We start from the raw sequence: 16,004 nt of genomic DNA on the forward strand, positions 1-16,004 counted from the left end.
ATCTGTGAGATGCAGAGAGTGAATAGGAGAAGCTATAAAAAGAGATTGAGCAAGAGAAGCAAAAACAGGTTCTGAAGTTATATTTATTTATCTAGCATATTCTGGGCACTGAACATGAAAAGTTACAGGACCAACCTATAAAAAATATGTAAGAAAACGCACACATAATCTTTTACACATTCCCAAGAAAGCTCAGCAGCCCATTGATACAGGTATACTTTATTTTATAACTATAATTATAGACGACAACATGATTAGTGCATTATGATTTTTCAAATTAGCATCAGAGAACGTGTATAGCAGATCCAAATTTAAATAAATTGTTTGTATCACCATAAATAGTTACACGTAGCATAACACAAATAGCACAATTACCACTGGACGCGCCATCGTGTCTCACGCTTCTCAATGACACGGAGGCAAGCACGCAATGCTTCTACAGCCCGCTCTCGAACATCCAATTTTGGATCCCTCAGAGCAACCCATATGGCATCAACAAACTCCGGAACATGCACATTGAATACTGTTGAAGCATTCTCAGCCATTTCCTATGAGAATAATTGCAAACTTTTAATATATGTCTCAAAGCATGAAAGTGAAAATCAACTTTAACAAGCAAAACTTCATGAAGAATGAGCTACTATAAAATTTGTCCAAAAATGAGGATTGTTAAACTACCATGTGTATTTTCTGGTGAAGAAAAAGACAAAAAAGTGAATTAATAAGAAAGCTTATAATACTCCTGTTAGGGTGAAAGCTAGAGCACCTGAAGATGGACCAGTGTCCAAAAGAGTCCCGAGTTTGGATTAGTTTAGTAAAAAAAACAATTAGTTTCACTTATACAATGTCTAAAAAGGTTTCGAAAAGGGCATTAATTACGTATTTTAGGGTAAAAAGTTATTCTTTAATATTTATTAAGTATCACTAGTAATTTGTGTCCTCACTTTCCATGAAAAAATCAAAACACCCATGACCGTGAAAAGTAGGGGTTTGACTCATATTCGTTCTTCTGAAAAACAATAGTAATATTGAGGGTCAAAAGTAGGGGTGGCAATTTAATACAACACAATAGCACAACATGAAAATAACAGGTAAAAGTGTAGGCTTCTCATGTTCATGTTATTATGGTGTCGGCATGATGAGTGCACGAAAGTTTTTGCATTGTGTTGTGTCGATATATTAATTTATTAAAAAAATTTGTATATTTATGTAGTATATTATAACTTTTTAAGGTTTTTTAAATATCGTACCGTGTAATATTGTGTTTTATCATGTAATATTGTACTATAATGTTTAAATATTAAACATATTTTATGTAGTAAATATTAATTTTTTATTTTATTGTGTTGTTATCCTAGTCAACAGAAAAAAAAAAAAAAAAAAAAAAAAACATGTACGTGTCCGGCATATCCTCATCATGCCGTGTTCGTGTTGGATGTTGTCACTATCGCGTGGACACGATACACAACATGGTAACACAAACTGCTAGTCAAAAGATTTAACAACTGTAAGTATTTATCTAAGTGCCCGCAGCAAGAGCTAGTAGTTCTCCAAGATTGGTTCCGGCTACAACTAAATGTCAACTTCATCTAGTACCAAAAACATAATTATGGAACATGTAAAAGTTTTTTAGTCTAATTAAGAGCTTAGAATTACTTTTTTTCTAATTTATGAAACGACGCCATTATATATATATAGGCGTTGGTTATTATGAGATCTGTATTTATCATGACAACGTAAAAACACTACATTGGACGTATAAAGTTACAACATTCGCAGTGAAATCTACTGCACTAAAAAAATAAGATGTTCGCTCCCTCCAGGATTCGAACTCAGGTGCTACATTCATCCATCAAGATGATGCATCCACTGTAGATCTTAACGATCGAAGGTTGAAAATAGTTCTCTCCGTTCTACTTTTAAATAATAGTTCTCTCCGTTCTACTTTTAAATAATTGTTCTCTCTCTCTCTCTCTCTCTCTCTCTCTCTATTTATATATATATATATATATATATATATATATGTGTGTGTGTGTATGTTTTTTTTTTTTTGGGGGGGGGGGGGGATTAACAGATTAACACAACAATATACAAACAATCAGAGTAGAAGTTGTAAGCTTCAACACGTTGGTAATTTGGTTAAGCAACAATCTATAGGAGCATGGTGTGGGACGTACTTTTAAAATTAAAACAGCAGCAAAACGGCGATATTCAACTCTGTCACCACGAAGCCAATCCAATGCAATTCTTACCTGAGAAAGTCAACAAAGATAAAAGGTAAAAAGAATCTGAGGTATTGTGCCACTAATTGTAGAAAAATTGAACATACCAGCCTTTCCACTTCATCAGCTGTCATTGCTCCACCAGCTCTCGCCAAGTGGCCCAAAACTTTACTAGCAATGACTAAAGTTTCAGGTTCACGTTTTGCCTCAAATGCAGTCCGCATGTAATTTGCAATTTTCGCCACTTTGACTGCATTCTCCCCAATTTCCACATCTATAAGCTCGTCAATGGCCCTCAAAGCACCCAAATTTTCAGCAACATCATTGCTGTCTAAAAGGCCAGTAATACGATCATACAGCTGATCCATAAAACGTGAAAATGCTTCACCACTGAGATCACGAGCTTGTTCTTCGACATATCTTCTCAATGCTGGAGCAGCTCCATCCTAATAGACATTTCATTCGTCAAGATGTCCAATAGAATTTACATATTCATAAGTAGTAAAAAGACAAAGTAAACAATTCAATGTGGATTAAAGAAGTGTGAGCATATCAAACTGCAATAAAAAAAAACTTGTGTTCTCCATCAAGCATCCTGGAAAAACCAACTCCCAGCCCCACAACACGGCAATATGAGAAAAACAAAAACAAAAAGAAACACACATTATATAAGTGTTAGCATCAGGTTACTGCGATCTGTAGAAACAGTATAATTCACATCTTAGCTATAGCTATCTTCAAACCATGATATTGGGAAGAGAACTCAGTACCACTTACAAGCTCGAAAACACGAATTAATACAACTCAACTTAAACGCCCCCCGATAAGAAAACAGAGAAGAAGAAGAAGAAGAAGAAGAAGAAGAAGAAGAAGAAGAAGAAGAAGAAGAAGGGAGCACACAAACTGTGAAACATAGATTTTTCAGACCTTGGGATTGCCGCGGATGCACAGGTCAGCAAGTACTCGGTTGAGAGCGTCAAGGTTGCTAGCTCCAGTGGCAGCCGCCGGAGCAATGTAGCGAATTGACTGTGCTGTCGTTGCGAGCGCCATCCTAAATATACATGTATATATATGGAAGCACGCTCCAAGAGCTAAAATCTCAAAACCCTAACCCCAATATCGAGTGCATTAGAGAACTCTGCTACGGGATAAATGTTACAATTTGATAGTATTTACAGCGAGTGGGGTGGAAAACCTCTGCAACCAAATATCGCTGTCTACAACTCGGCGGCGTGCGGAACCCTAGAAACCTAACGAGAATCTTGTATCTCTGTCACAATCAGGCTATGAGGATTGAAGATCAAGTCGTTGAATCCGGTGAAGTTTTCAGTTGATACACGGAATAATTTAATTTGGAGAAATTCAAGAGCGAGAAAGCAGGTAGCAGCCTCCTTCAATGGATGCTATACCTGTCTACCAGCCAAAAACCCTTTTGGTAGGATCCCCTAAGCTAATGGAGTATTTCTATCAACGGCAAATTGCACGAAAATACCCCACTTTAATCAAAATTTGATTTTTTGACAATCTTTTTAATTGTTGCAAAAAAATTAACGAGCTTTCAATTTGTTGCAATGTCCGTCCGGAGAAATTTTCCGGCCAAATTAAATTTGAGTTGGCAGCCGGAATGCCAATGTGGCATCAGAAATGCCAAATCACACCCACCCTCCCCTCCCACGTCACCGGGCAAATTGCATGAAAATACCCCACTTTAATCAGAATTTGATTTTTTGACAATCTTTTTAATTGTTGCAAAAAAATTAACGAGCTTTCAATTTGTTGCAATGTCCGTCCTGAGAAAATTTTCGGCCAAATTAAATTTGAGTTTGCAGTCGGAATGCCAATGTGGCATCAGAAATGCCAAATCACACCCACCCTCCCCTTCCACGTCACTCTCTCTCCCACGTCACCCCCTCTCTCTCTTTCCACCCTATTTCTCCTTCACGGGGCAACAAACCCTCACCCTCCTTCATCGACCTCCGCCGCCATCCCTCTTCCCCCACGATTTCCGCCGCCTCGCGCCCCTTCAAACCTTCCTCCTCCTTCATCAACCTCCGCCTCCAGGGGAAGTGAGAGAGAGCCGATAGGGAGAAGGGGAAGGGGGATGGAGGAAGAGAGAGAGAGAGAGAGTGACGTGGGAGGGGAGGATGGATGTGATTTAGCATTTCTGATGTCACGTTGGCATTCCGGCTGCCAACTCAAATTTAATTTGGCCGAAAAATTTCTCCGGACAGACATTGCAACAAATTGAAAGCTCGTTAATTTTTTTGCAACAATTAAAAAGATTGTCAAAAAATCAAATTTTGATTAAAGTGGGGTATTTTCATGCAATTTGCCCGGTGACGTGGGAGGGGATGGTGGGTGTGATTTGGCATTTCTGATGCCATGTTGGCATTCCGACTGCCAACTCAGATTTAATTTGGCCGGAAAATTTCTCCGGACGGACATTGCAACAAATTGAAAGCTCATTAATTTTTTTGCAACAATTAAAAAGATTGTCAAAAAATCAAATTTTGATTAACGTGTGGTATTTTCATGCAATTTGCCCTTCTATCAACGCACAATTTATCTATAAACGTCAACTACAGAAGCAAAAATCGGCGAATTAGTTAATTAGGGGCGAATTTATTTAACGCTTTTAGTTGAAGGGACAAGAATTGCAGAAATACCTCACAAGCATTATTGTTTAGCAGATGTAACTGGAACACACCGTCACACTCCATTTCTGCTAAGGAGTTCAATTTGTGACTCTGAATCAGTTAAAATGGGCTACGTACAAGAAGCCAGAGAAAATCACGTCAAGAAGAAGGTCGAAGAAGGTAACTTCTTCTGTTATTGAATACTCCATGATTTATCAGAAATCCCCTTAAACCCTATTCTTGCTTACTTTTTTATGTTTTGCTAATTGCACTGCCTTGCGCATTCTTTTCTGATTTGTTTGATCAATCTCAAGGTCCCGTGGCTGTGTTTTTCTTAAACGAGGTGTTTAATTTTTCAGGCTTCCATTTCAGTCTTTAATTGCAGGGGGAGTGAAAAAATTTAATCTGTCTTTGATTGGAAAACGATGCTATCATGCAGCAAATTTTTTATTTTGATAAATAATTCGTTTTTAAGTATACCTTGGTGAGAAATTAGTGTTCATATATGTTTTTCTATGGATACACTGGTGCACGAGGTTTTGAAATAGGGTGAATATAGTCAGCGATGTAGATTGGAAATAATGGATTTTACACGGTAGATAAGCTTGAGAATCAATTACATGCTTTCGGGGGCTCAAGGAAAATTTTGTTTCTGTAACCAAATGCGGGGGTGAGCTTTATAGGAAGGAGGTCAATAGCCACACCTTTTAAGTGCGCGATAAAGTCTTGCTAACTGTATCGTTTCCTGATCCCAATTGCTGGTGCAATGTAGAGCGTTGCATAAAACTTCGAGGAGATAAACAAAAGAACCTATTTATCTTACTTCTCATGTTCTTTGCTTTTCGTGTACTAAGATTCCATGCAGACCAACATCAAATTGTAAGTGTTTATGGCAATAAATCATTCATCTCAATGGAGAAGTAGTAATTCCCTCCTTGTATATGATTTTTATTTGTATCCTCATTTGTATATGATGCTTTTGGGGTTCTCCTGCTATGACAAGTTAGTTATGGCTTAATCTCTGTTTTTCATCAATTGACTATACTTTTTCCCTTTTGTTTTGTTTTTGGGTGGGTGGGGGGTGTGCTAATGATAAGTTTACAATTATGCAATTAGAAAGAAGTGCGTCTCCTTGAACTTATGGAACACTTGCTCCTTGTGCTGATTTGTATTTAGTGTCTATAATATAGTTCGTTTAATCAACTGGTTGATATGCACTTTTTTTTTGGTTGCACTATCATATCATATCCAAAGTTGACTTTCAACAGTTTCATCTGTCATTATGAAGTAAGTTGAGGCCAGAAATAATTATTTTGGGTTTCTGAGTTAATTACGATTATGCAAATATTTATTCATCAAATACTCCAGCTTTGCGCAGTAAGATGAAACAGAAAGCACTGAAAGAATGCGATCAATACGTGTCCAAATATGCTGAATGTGCTGTAGGCAGAACATTGTCCGTTGTTTGGAAATGTCGCGGTGAAGCTAAGGAATTGAATACATGCCTCCATCAGTAGTAAGTCAGATTTGTCTCTTTCTTTATATCTTTGCTATTATTTTCTTAAAATTTAATATGGCCTCTTCGTACTTTGTTTGCCGTTTGTTCTGTAGTATATGCTAATAGTGTTGGTATGGAGAAATCGTTATTTGTTTCTACGGGTTGAAAATTTCCCCCCAATACACACACACACACAGCATCCAGTGCTTTCTTTTTTTCTTTCATTATATTATTTTTATTTTGATGTACTTCTTAAGATCTTTGGAGTTTGATGAAAGTAGTCTTGCTTCTTTTTCCTAATCTGTTGTAGGTCTTCTTTTTACTGATTTTTTTACTTTCCCTCCATATCTTTTTCTTATGGGGGTCTTTGATTCATTATACATTTATACTCATAGAAGTGGCTTGGAAAATATTTTACATGCTAATATTGGGTAAAATGGTCTGACTAGAAAAAATAAAATTAAAAAAATTCCCTAGCTTCCCAACTCACTCGTGGAGGCTCTCAAAGGTGTGTTTGTGCAATCTTTTCTTTTTCTCTTCCCAACTGAAGAAGAATAAAAGGAAAGGAAAAAGCAAGAGTTTCCTGAACTTCTGGAGGTTACCTGAGAAAGATTTATTGATTGACCGTTAACTGGAGTCTAGTACTTGTTGTTCATTTTTATATGGTTCATTCTAAGAAATGAACAAGAAGTAGTAGACTCCAGTTATTGTTTCCCATGTCAATATATATATATATTAAAGAGCATCAAATTTCATACTTGTCAAAGTAGTGAAAAGTATTAATTTCAGTTCAGCCTTAACACAGTATCATGAGAATGAGATATGAAATATTGAGACCGAACAAGTGTTTATATGTACTTAGCTTGCAACTTCTATATTCTCAAGTTCTTGGATCTTTGTATAGTCGCAGCTCTAGAAAACATATTACTATAACTTATGCTGCGTGAGGATACAGTAACCAATTTTCAGCTTCAGCTATCAGAAAGTAAATCAAGTATTCCCGGTGTACGAAATCTCTGACGTTGTATCTGTTTCTTACAGCACAAATGATTCTGTCTTGGAAAAAATGAAGAAAGAATACATGCTTCAACAGGAAGGAAAGGGGTCTTTAAGCCTTTGATTCATTTTCCTACTGATGATTGGAGTATGTTAGCTTCTGCAAGAAGAAAAGTGCGCAACGTCGCTCAGGGGCCTACGCCTCGTTGCATCCTGCATACGGCATCATTGGTGTCCCTGCAACCTGAGAGTTTATTCCATGCTTTTGTTCGTTAATTGCCGCAATATTTTCCTGTACGTGCATTGTCTTTACATTTCGTCGGAGGTGATGAATTGCCAAATATTATAGGATAAATATAATGTTCCTTTCTCTTCATGTTTGGTGCACTTGAATTATTCCCCTCGAGTCCTCGACGGTTTAACACAGGAAATTACGTGGTTAGTGTGTGTAGCATACTTTTGTTTTTTGAATAACAAGGTGATGCATCGAAATAAACGTGGCTGAAGTATTAAATTATTAATATACCTACCAAAAACGAGCCCAAATGTGCTCGATCAAATATGAGTTGAGGCGATGTGGAAGTTGGCGGTTGCGAATGGAGGATTGTCGATAGGGCTGTAAACAAATTAAGCCGCTCGTGAACTATTCGGAGCTCGGCTCGAAAAAAGCTCGTTTCGTTTAAAGAAGCTCGATAAATAAACAAACCAAACTTGAGCTTAGTACTATTCGGCTCGTCAGCTCGTGAACATGTTCGTCAAATGATTCAGCTTGAAAAATATAAATTATTAGTAAATACAACTTATATTTTATACTTTTCACTACTTTGACAATATAGAATGAACCATATAAAAATGAACAACAAGTACTAGACTCCAGTTAACGGTCAATCAATAAATCTTTCTCAGGTAACCTCCAGAAGTTCAGGAAACTCTTGCTTTTTCCTTTCCTTTTATTCTTCTTCAGTTGGGAAGAGAAAAAGAAAAGATTGCACAAACACACCTTTGAGAGCCTCCACCAGTGAGTTGGGAAGCTAGGGAACTTTTTTAATTTTATTTTTTCTAGTCAGACCATTTTACCCAATATTAGCATGTAAAATATTTTCCAAGCCACTTCTATGAGTATAAATGTATAATGAATCAAAGACCCCCATAAGAAAAAGATATGGAGGGAAAGTAAAAAAATCAGTAAAAAGAAGACCTACAACAGATTAGGAAAAAGAAGCAAGACTACTTTCATCAAACTCCAAAGATCTTAAAAAGTACATCAAAATAAAAATAATATAATGAAAGAAAAAAAGAAAGCACTGGATGCTGTGTGTGTGTATTGGGGGGAAATTTTCAACCCGTAGAAACAAATAACGATTTCTCCATACCAACACTATTAGCTTGGTACAGAACAAACGGCAAACAAAGTACGAAGAGGCCATATTAAATTTTAAGAAAATAATAGCAAAGATATAAAGAAAGAGACAAATCTGACTTACTACTGATGGAGGCATGTATTCAATTCCTTAGCTTCACCGCGACATTTCCAAACAACGAACAATGTTCTGCCTACAGCACATTCAGCATATTTGGACACGTATTGATCGCATTCTTTTAGTGCTTTCTGTTTCATCTTACTGCGCAAAGCTGGAGTATTTGATGAATAAATATTTGCATAATCGTAATTAACTCAGAAACCCAAAATAATTATTTATGGCCTCAACTTACTTCATAATGACAGATGAAACTGTTGAAAGTCAACTTTGGATATGATATGATAGTGCAACCAAAAAAAAAGTGCATATCAACCACTTGATTAAACGGACTATATTATAGACACTAAATACAAATCAGCACAAGGAGCAAGTGTTCCATAAGTTCAAGGAGACGCACTTCTTTCTAATTGCATAATTGTAAACTTATCATTAGCACACCCCCCCCACCCACCCAAAAACAAAACAAAAGGGAAAAAGTATAGTCAATTGATGAAAAACAGAGATTAAGCCATAACTAACTTGTCATAGCAGGAGAACCCCAAAAGCATCATATACAAATGAGGATACAAATAAAAATCATATAAAAGGAGGGAATTACTACTTCTCCATTGAGATGAATGATTTATTGCCATAAACACTTACAATTTGATGTTGGTCTGCATGGAATCTTAGTACACGAAAAGCAAAGAACATGAGAAGTAAGATAAATAGGTTCTTTTGTTTATCTCCTCGAAGTTTTATGCAACGCTCTACATTGCACCAGCAATTGGGATCAGGAAACGATACAGTTAGCAAGACTTTATCGCGCACTTAAAAGGTGTGGCTATTGACCTCCTTCCTATAAAGCTCACCCCCACATTTGGTTACAGAAACAAAAATTTCCTTGAGCCCCCGAAAGCATGTAATTGATTCTCAAGCTTATCTACCGTGTAAAATCCATTATTTCCAATCTACAACGCTGACTATATTCACCCTATTTCAAAACCTCGTGCACCAGTGTATCCATAGAAAAACATATATGAACACTAATTTCTCACCAAGGTATACTTAAAAACGAATTATTTATCAAAATAAAAAATTTGCTGCATGATAGCATCGTTTTCCAATCAAAGACAGATTAAATTTTTTCACTCCCCCTGCAATTAAAGACTGAAATGGAAGCCTGAAAAATTAAACACCTCGTTTAAGAAAAACACAGCCACGGGACCTTGAGATTGATCAAACAAATCAGAAAAGAATGCGCAAGGCAGTGCAATTAGCAAAGCATAAAAAAGTAAGCAAGAATAGGGTTTAAGGGGATTTCTGATAAATCATGGAGTATTCAATAACAGAAGAAGTTACCTTCTTCGACCTTCTTCTTGACGTGATTTTCTCTGGCTTCTTGTACGTAGCCCATTTTAACTGATTCAGAGTCACAAATTGAACTCCTTAGCAGAAATGGAGTGTGACGGTGTGTTCCAGTTACATCTGCTAAACAATAATGCTTGTGAGGTATTTCTGCAATTCTTGCCCCTTCAACTAAAAGCGTTAAATAAATTCGCCCCTAATTAACTAATTCGCCGATTTTTGCCCCTAATTAACTAATTCGCCTAATTAACTAATTCGCCGATATTCGCGGATTCGCCAATTTTCTATACTTCTATTAATGCAGAGTTTTGAGGTGATTTATTTTCCCGCCACGAGCAGCTTCCTATAACCCATCAGATATAGCGTCTGTTTTAACTGCTGGGCCGACGCATGTTGTGCAGTTTTGGAGCCCAAAATTTGAATTTCCTAAGTATACTTTACAATCTATAAATAGCAGCTCATTAGCTGCTAACTTTTCATCCTTTGAAACTATCATATATGGGTTAGACGACGAGAGAGAGTAAATTAAGGGCAGAGAAGAGGGAGGAAGTGTGGGGTGGTGCCGAGAAGGTTTGAAAGAAGAGGCAGATGGTGGTATGGTGATTGACACTGTTCGACGACGATGCCAGCAGATAGGCGAGAAAGGGAGGAAAAATGGCAGCGGCTGCTGCTGTTCGAGGAAAAAAGGGAACTTCTTTAGCAAGTTCATGCACCGCGGCAGGAGAAAAAAAAATTGCAACAACAAATCCTAACCTGCACCATCGCATCTCAGTCGCCCATAACCTTCTACTACTATATCCATTGCCGATGAGATCTATGAATCAACTCATATATAGCAACAAAGATGCGATGTTAGTCAAGCCATAAAAGATCTTATTTTGAAGAAGACGACGCAGAGAGAAAAGATGAAGATTTTTTTTTTGAGAGGAGATAAGATGAAGAAATTAAAAGAAAATAGAGGGAGAGAAGATAGAAGCGGCGCTGCGTTGAATCAGAATGAAATTAGGGCGGCATGAGTTGAAAATATTTAATATTGATTTTTACTATGTACTTTTATTATTTTTAATTATCTTTTTTTAAATATGAGTGATTAGTTTTAGCTTCTTTGTTTTTGCCGTAACAATTTGGACTTTGTTGTAAATATATCTATAAGATATATCTTATGTGTGTTGACCAAGAAATCTCCCTAAAACCCTAGTTTCCTACTTGTATAAATAGAGGCCTTTAGCCTCCATATTGAAGACACTCAATACGTATTCTCTTCTCTATTCTCTCGCTTCTCTCTAGTTTATAACACGTTATCAGCACGATAGTTCTAGTTCTCTCATCTCTCTTCAATCGTAGAAACTAATCGATTGACTCAATGATGGAGGTATGCCCTAGGAAAGAATCGTGTATTTCCGATAAGGTAATTCATATTCGATTATAGAAATGATATTCGAATTGTTACTTTGAAATTGGAAAATTTGATGAAACACGGTTTAAATCTATGATACGATTTACAAATTGTTTGCTTGATTAATTTAAATTTTTGTGAATCCTAATCATATCAATATATGTTGTCGCTATTTATAAATTTAATGATGTATTTCATCATATATGTTTGATTGTCATAATGATTTGCCATTAAAACAATCCCAGAAGGATCTACAATTTTAAATATCAATTTTAATGATGGTGAATTATTATTAGATCTCTAGTGTATCTATGTTGAGAAAGCGTGTACAAAGAAATCAATGATAAATGAAAATAAAACTTATATAAAAAATATATATATCTTGTAATCTGACATTATTTTTCTTGAATACGTCTTTTATTGTTGAGAATCTTCGTATAATTATTTATATGAGGATTTAATCTTGTTCATTGCCTGTGAATTTGAGAAGGTGTTTAAACGAGTTGAATTGCATCACTATTTTATTAGTTAATCTTAATTGCATGTTTTCTTAGCATAAAATTGTTTGTAATGGCCCATGGAATACATTACAAATTATTTGTAATTTCATAATTTTTTTATGCTCTTATTTCGAATTTTGATATATTATATTCTGTAATATATTTCATATATACAATCTATTTTTTCAAAATGATCTTGAAAATTAATTGATGCTATTTAAATAGCACAAGTAGTATTCCTGAAGAATATTACATTCAAGATCTTAAATTGGTGCTATTTAAATAGCACAAGTAGTATTCCTAAAGAATATTACATTCAAAATCTTAAATTGATGCTATTAAAGTAGCACAAGTAATATTCCTGAAGAATATTACATGCTCTAAGAGCAAGTAAATTAAATATTTGGATAACATATCCTTGAATCTTTATCTATTTGATTCATATTGTTGCTCCCGATGTAGCACAATCAATATTCCATGAAGAATATTACATACTCTTCAAGAGCAATCCATATTACATGCTCTTGAAAATTAGACCTTGAAGGTCAAACGGCCCTAAAGGCCGAATGGTTGTACTCTTTTTCCCTTACTAAGTTTTTTTTCCTACGAGGTTTTCTTAGTTAAGATTTTTAACGAGGCAACTAGTGTAATATATATGTCTTGTACTCTTTTCCTCTACCGAATTTTTCCCATGGGGTTTTTACGGAGAGGTTTTTAACAAGGCATGAACATCTAAACACTAATATCATATTAAATCTTGTGATATTTGTCTTGGTAAATAAATACACATATTATTCTTCAAAAGAAGAAGTATTTCCTTAAGTTGACATTAGATGAGAATAATGTTAACACAATATCAGGTGCATCAAACATCATTGAAGGCTCCGGAAGAGCTTGTATCATTTTGCCAAATGATACTAAATTAGATATTGAAAATGCCCTGTACTCTAGTAAGTTTAAAAAGAACTTACTAAGTTTCAATAATGTCCGTAATAATGGATACCACATTGAGACAATTGTGTGGAAGGTAGAAATGAATATCTTTGCATAAATTCTTTTGTTTCAGGCTATAAGCTGACAAAAGAAAAATTAGCATCACTACCTTCTGGAATGTATTATACATTCATAAAAGCAATTGAGACAAACCATGTCATGAACGTGAAGTTCAATGACACAAAAGCTTTAAGCTTTGGCATGATAGGTTTGGACATCCTGGAGCAACTATAATGCGATGAATAATCAATAATTCATATGGGCACAACATAAGAATCAAAAGGTTTTTTCTACAAATGAATTCTCATGTAATGCTTATGCGCAAGGCAAGTTAGTCATTAGACCTTCATATACGAAGGATAATACTGAATCTCCATCTTTCTTAGAAAGAATTAAAGGAGACATTTATGGACCTATACATCCACCTTGTGGAACTTTTCGATATTTTATGGTATTAATTGATGCCTTTTATAGATGGTCACATGTATGCTTGCTTTCTACTGGAAATGCAACATTTGCTAGACTACTTGCTCAAATCATAAAATTAAGAGCTCAATTCACAGACAATTCAATTAAAAGAATTCGTCTTGATAATGCTAGTGAGTTTATGTCTCAAGCATTTAAAAACTATTGTATGGTTATTGAAATTGAGATTGAATATCCAGTAGCTTGTGTCCATACTCAAAATGATTTAGCAGAATCATTGATTAAACGTCTTCAAATTATTGCTAGACCATTACTTATGAAATCAAAACTCCCAACTATTGTTTGGGGTCATGCCATATTACATGCTGCAACATTAGTTCGACATAAGTCAATCATGAATACTTCCCAATGCAAATTATTTTTTTGCTGAGAACCTGATGTTTCTCACTTACGAGCTTTTGGTTGCGTGGTTTAAGTCCCAATTGCACCCCCCACAACGAACAAAAATGGGTCCCCAACAAAGACTTGGGATATATGTTGGATTTAATTCACCCTCGGTTATAAGGTATATAGAACCTTTAACATGTGATTTATTTACTGCACGTTTTGCAGATTGTCATTTTGACGAAATGACATTTCCAACATTATAAGGAATAAATCTACATCCAGAAAAGCACAAGGAACTCTCTTGAAATGAGAAAAACTTATCACATTTTGATTATAGAACAAATCAATGTGAACAAGAAATTGAAAAGATCATTCATTTGCAAAAGATTGCAAATCAAATTTCTAATGCTTTTGTAGATACAAGAAAAGTGACACAATCTCGCATACATGCTGCAAATACTCCAGCTAAAATTGATGTCCTTGAAGGACAAATAAATTTGGCAGCAAATGAGTCTAAACTTCGTCAAAAACGTGGTCGACCAGTTGGTTCCAAAGATTCTATGCCTAGAAAAAGAAAGGGGCAAGATGGAAACCAAACAATGACGAAAATGACTAATCAACCAAATGAAAGAGATGTAATTCCTGAAGAATTACAAGTATCTGAAAATCATAAGATCTCAATAAATTATTTACATCAGATACTAGAGAGAGAAAATATCATTGTTGATGATATATTTACCTTTCATATAGCTCTTCATGTTTTAAATGAGGATCCTCAACTAAAATCTCAACTAAAGTCTGTTGCAGAATGCAAACAGAGACTTGATTGGCCAAAGTGAAAAGAAGCTATAGAAAGGGAATTAAATTCCTGTGATAACCGGAAAGTATTTGGGCCTATAGCCTTAACTCCGGAATCTAAAATTCCTGTTGGATATAGATGGATTTTTGTTAGAAAGAGAAACGAGAAAAATGAAGTTACGAGATATAGAGCAAGACTCGTAGCACAAGGTTTCTCACAAAAACCAGGAATTGATTATGAGGAAACATACTCTCCAGTAATGGACGCTATTACTTTTAGATTTTTGATTAGTCTGGCTGTGTCACAAAGGCTTGATATGCGCCTTATGGATGTAGTAACTGCTTATCTATATGAGTCATTAGATAATGACATATATATGAAAATTCCTGAAGGATTTAAAAAATGCCTGAAGGATTGCAGTCAAAACCCAAAAGCATGTATTCAATTAAACTGCAAAAATCGTTGTATGGGTTGAAAAAGTCTAGTCGTATGTGGTACAATAGACTGAGCGAGTATCTTTTGAAAGAGGATACAAGAATAAAGATATATGCTATTGTGTTTTCATTAAGAAAACCGAAAGTGGATTTGCAATCATAGCAGTTTATGTTGATGATTTAAATTTAATTGGGACTCCTGAGGAGCTCAATAAAACTGCTGAATATTTGAAGAAAGAATTGAGATGAAAGATTTGGGAAAGACAAAGTTTTGTCTTGGTTTGCAAATGGAACGTATCCGTGGAAGAACGTTTATCCATCAATCCACATATACAGAAAAAGTGTTAAAACGCTTTTACATGGATAATGCACATTCATTAGCATCACCAATGGTCGTTAGATCTATTGATACTAAGAAATATCCATTTTGACCAATTGAAGAGGGTGAAACAATACTTGGTCCAGAAGTACCATATCTAAGTGCAATTGGAGCGTTGACTTGTCTGGATAATAATACTAGACCAAATATAGCTTTTTCTGTCAATCTTCTAGCAAGATTTAGCACTGCACCCACTCTGAGACATTAGAATGGTGTTAAGCACATTCTACGTTATCTAAAGGGTACCATTGACCTTGAATTATATTATCAAGAAAAATCTGATAATACTCTAGTGGGGTACTCGGATGCAGGATTTTTATCCGATCCAGATGAAGCTAAGTCACAAATTTGATACGTTTTCACATGTGGTGGAACTGCTATATCATGGAAATCTGTGAAGCAAACCTTGACTGCAACATCATCAAATCATTGCAATCCACGAAACAAGTCGAGAATGTGTATGGTTGAGAAATGTGACGAGTCATATCCAAGAGTCGTGCGGGTTAACTT

At 35.5% G+C, this 16,004-nt stretch overlaps 3 protein-coding genes across 5 annotated transcripts in view; 1 reads left to right on the top strand and 2 right to left on the bottom strand.

The window, feature by feature from the left end:
* LOC131005234 (serine/threonine-protein kinase TOR) overlaps positions 1–3,694 on the bottom strand; it is a 34,183-nt gene extending 30,489 nt beyond the window's left edge. Inside the window, exons 1-5 of one of the 3 annotated variants that reach the window (XM_057932078.1) lie at positions 3,418–3,689; positions 3,150–3,329; positions 2,330–2,668; positions 2,178–2,252; positions 376–548 (exon numbers count right to left, since the gene is read on the bottom strand). In XM_057932078.1, coding sequence (XP_057788061.1) covers positions 376–548; positions 2,178–2,252; positions 2,330–2,668; positions 3,150–3,272 — 710 coding nt within the window. In that variant the 5' untranslated portion in view covers positions 3,273–3,329; positions 3,418–3,689. Of the gene's footprint in view, positions 1–375; positions 549–2,177; positions 2,253–2,329; positions 2,669–3,149 lie in introns of all 3 variants that reach the window. The other 2 variants (XM_057932077.1, XM_057932079.1) reach the window with 2 other exon arrangements.
* Positions 3,695–4,780: 1,086 nt separating this feature from the next.
* LOC131005236 (uncharacterized) lies at positions 4,781–7,728 on the top strand. Its single transcript, XM_057932081.1, has 3 exons — positions 4,781–5,038; positions 6,227–6,374; positions 7,398–7,728. Exons 1-3 carry the CDS (start codon positions 4,984–4,986, stop codon positions 7,474–7,476), a joined length of 282 nt encoding a protein of 93 aa, XP_057788064.1. The 5' UTR covers positions 4,781–4,983; the 3' UTR covers positions 7,477–7,728.
* Positions 7,729–7,742: 14 nt separating this feature from the next.
* Positions 7,743–11,248, bottom strand: LOC131005235 (uncharacterized). The gene is made up of 4 exons (XM_057932080.1): positions 10,934–11,248; positions 10,175–10,300; positions 8,837–8,984; positions 7,743–7,968 (listed from the first exon to the last, which is right to left on the bottom strand). The coding sequence occupies exons 1-4, from the start codon at positions 10,980–10,982 to the stop codon at positions 7,908–7,910; spliced, it is 384 nt and encodes a 127-aa protein (XP_057788063.1). The 5' UTR covers positions 10,983–11,248; the 3' UTR covers positions 7,743–7,907.
* Positions 11,249–16,004: the final 4,756 nt, after the last annotated feature.

This window comes from Salvia miltiorrhiza, chromosome 1, assembly GCF_028751815.1.
Source record: "Salvia miltiorrhiza cultivar Shanhuang (shh) chromosome 1, IMPLAD_Smil_shh, whole genome shotgun sequence".
Lineage (NCBI taxonomy): Eukaryota > Viridiplantae > Streptophyta > Magnoliopsida > Lamiales > Lamiaceae > Salvia > Salvia miltiorrhiza.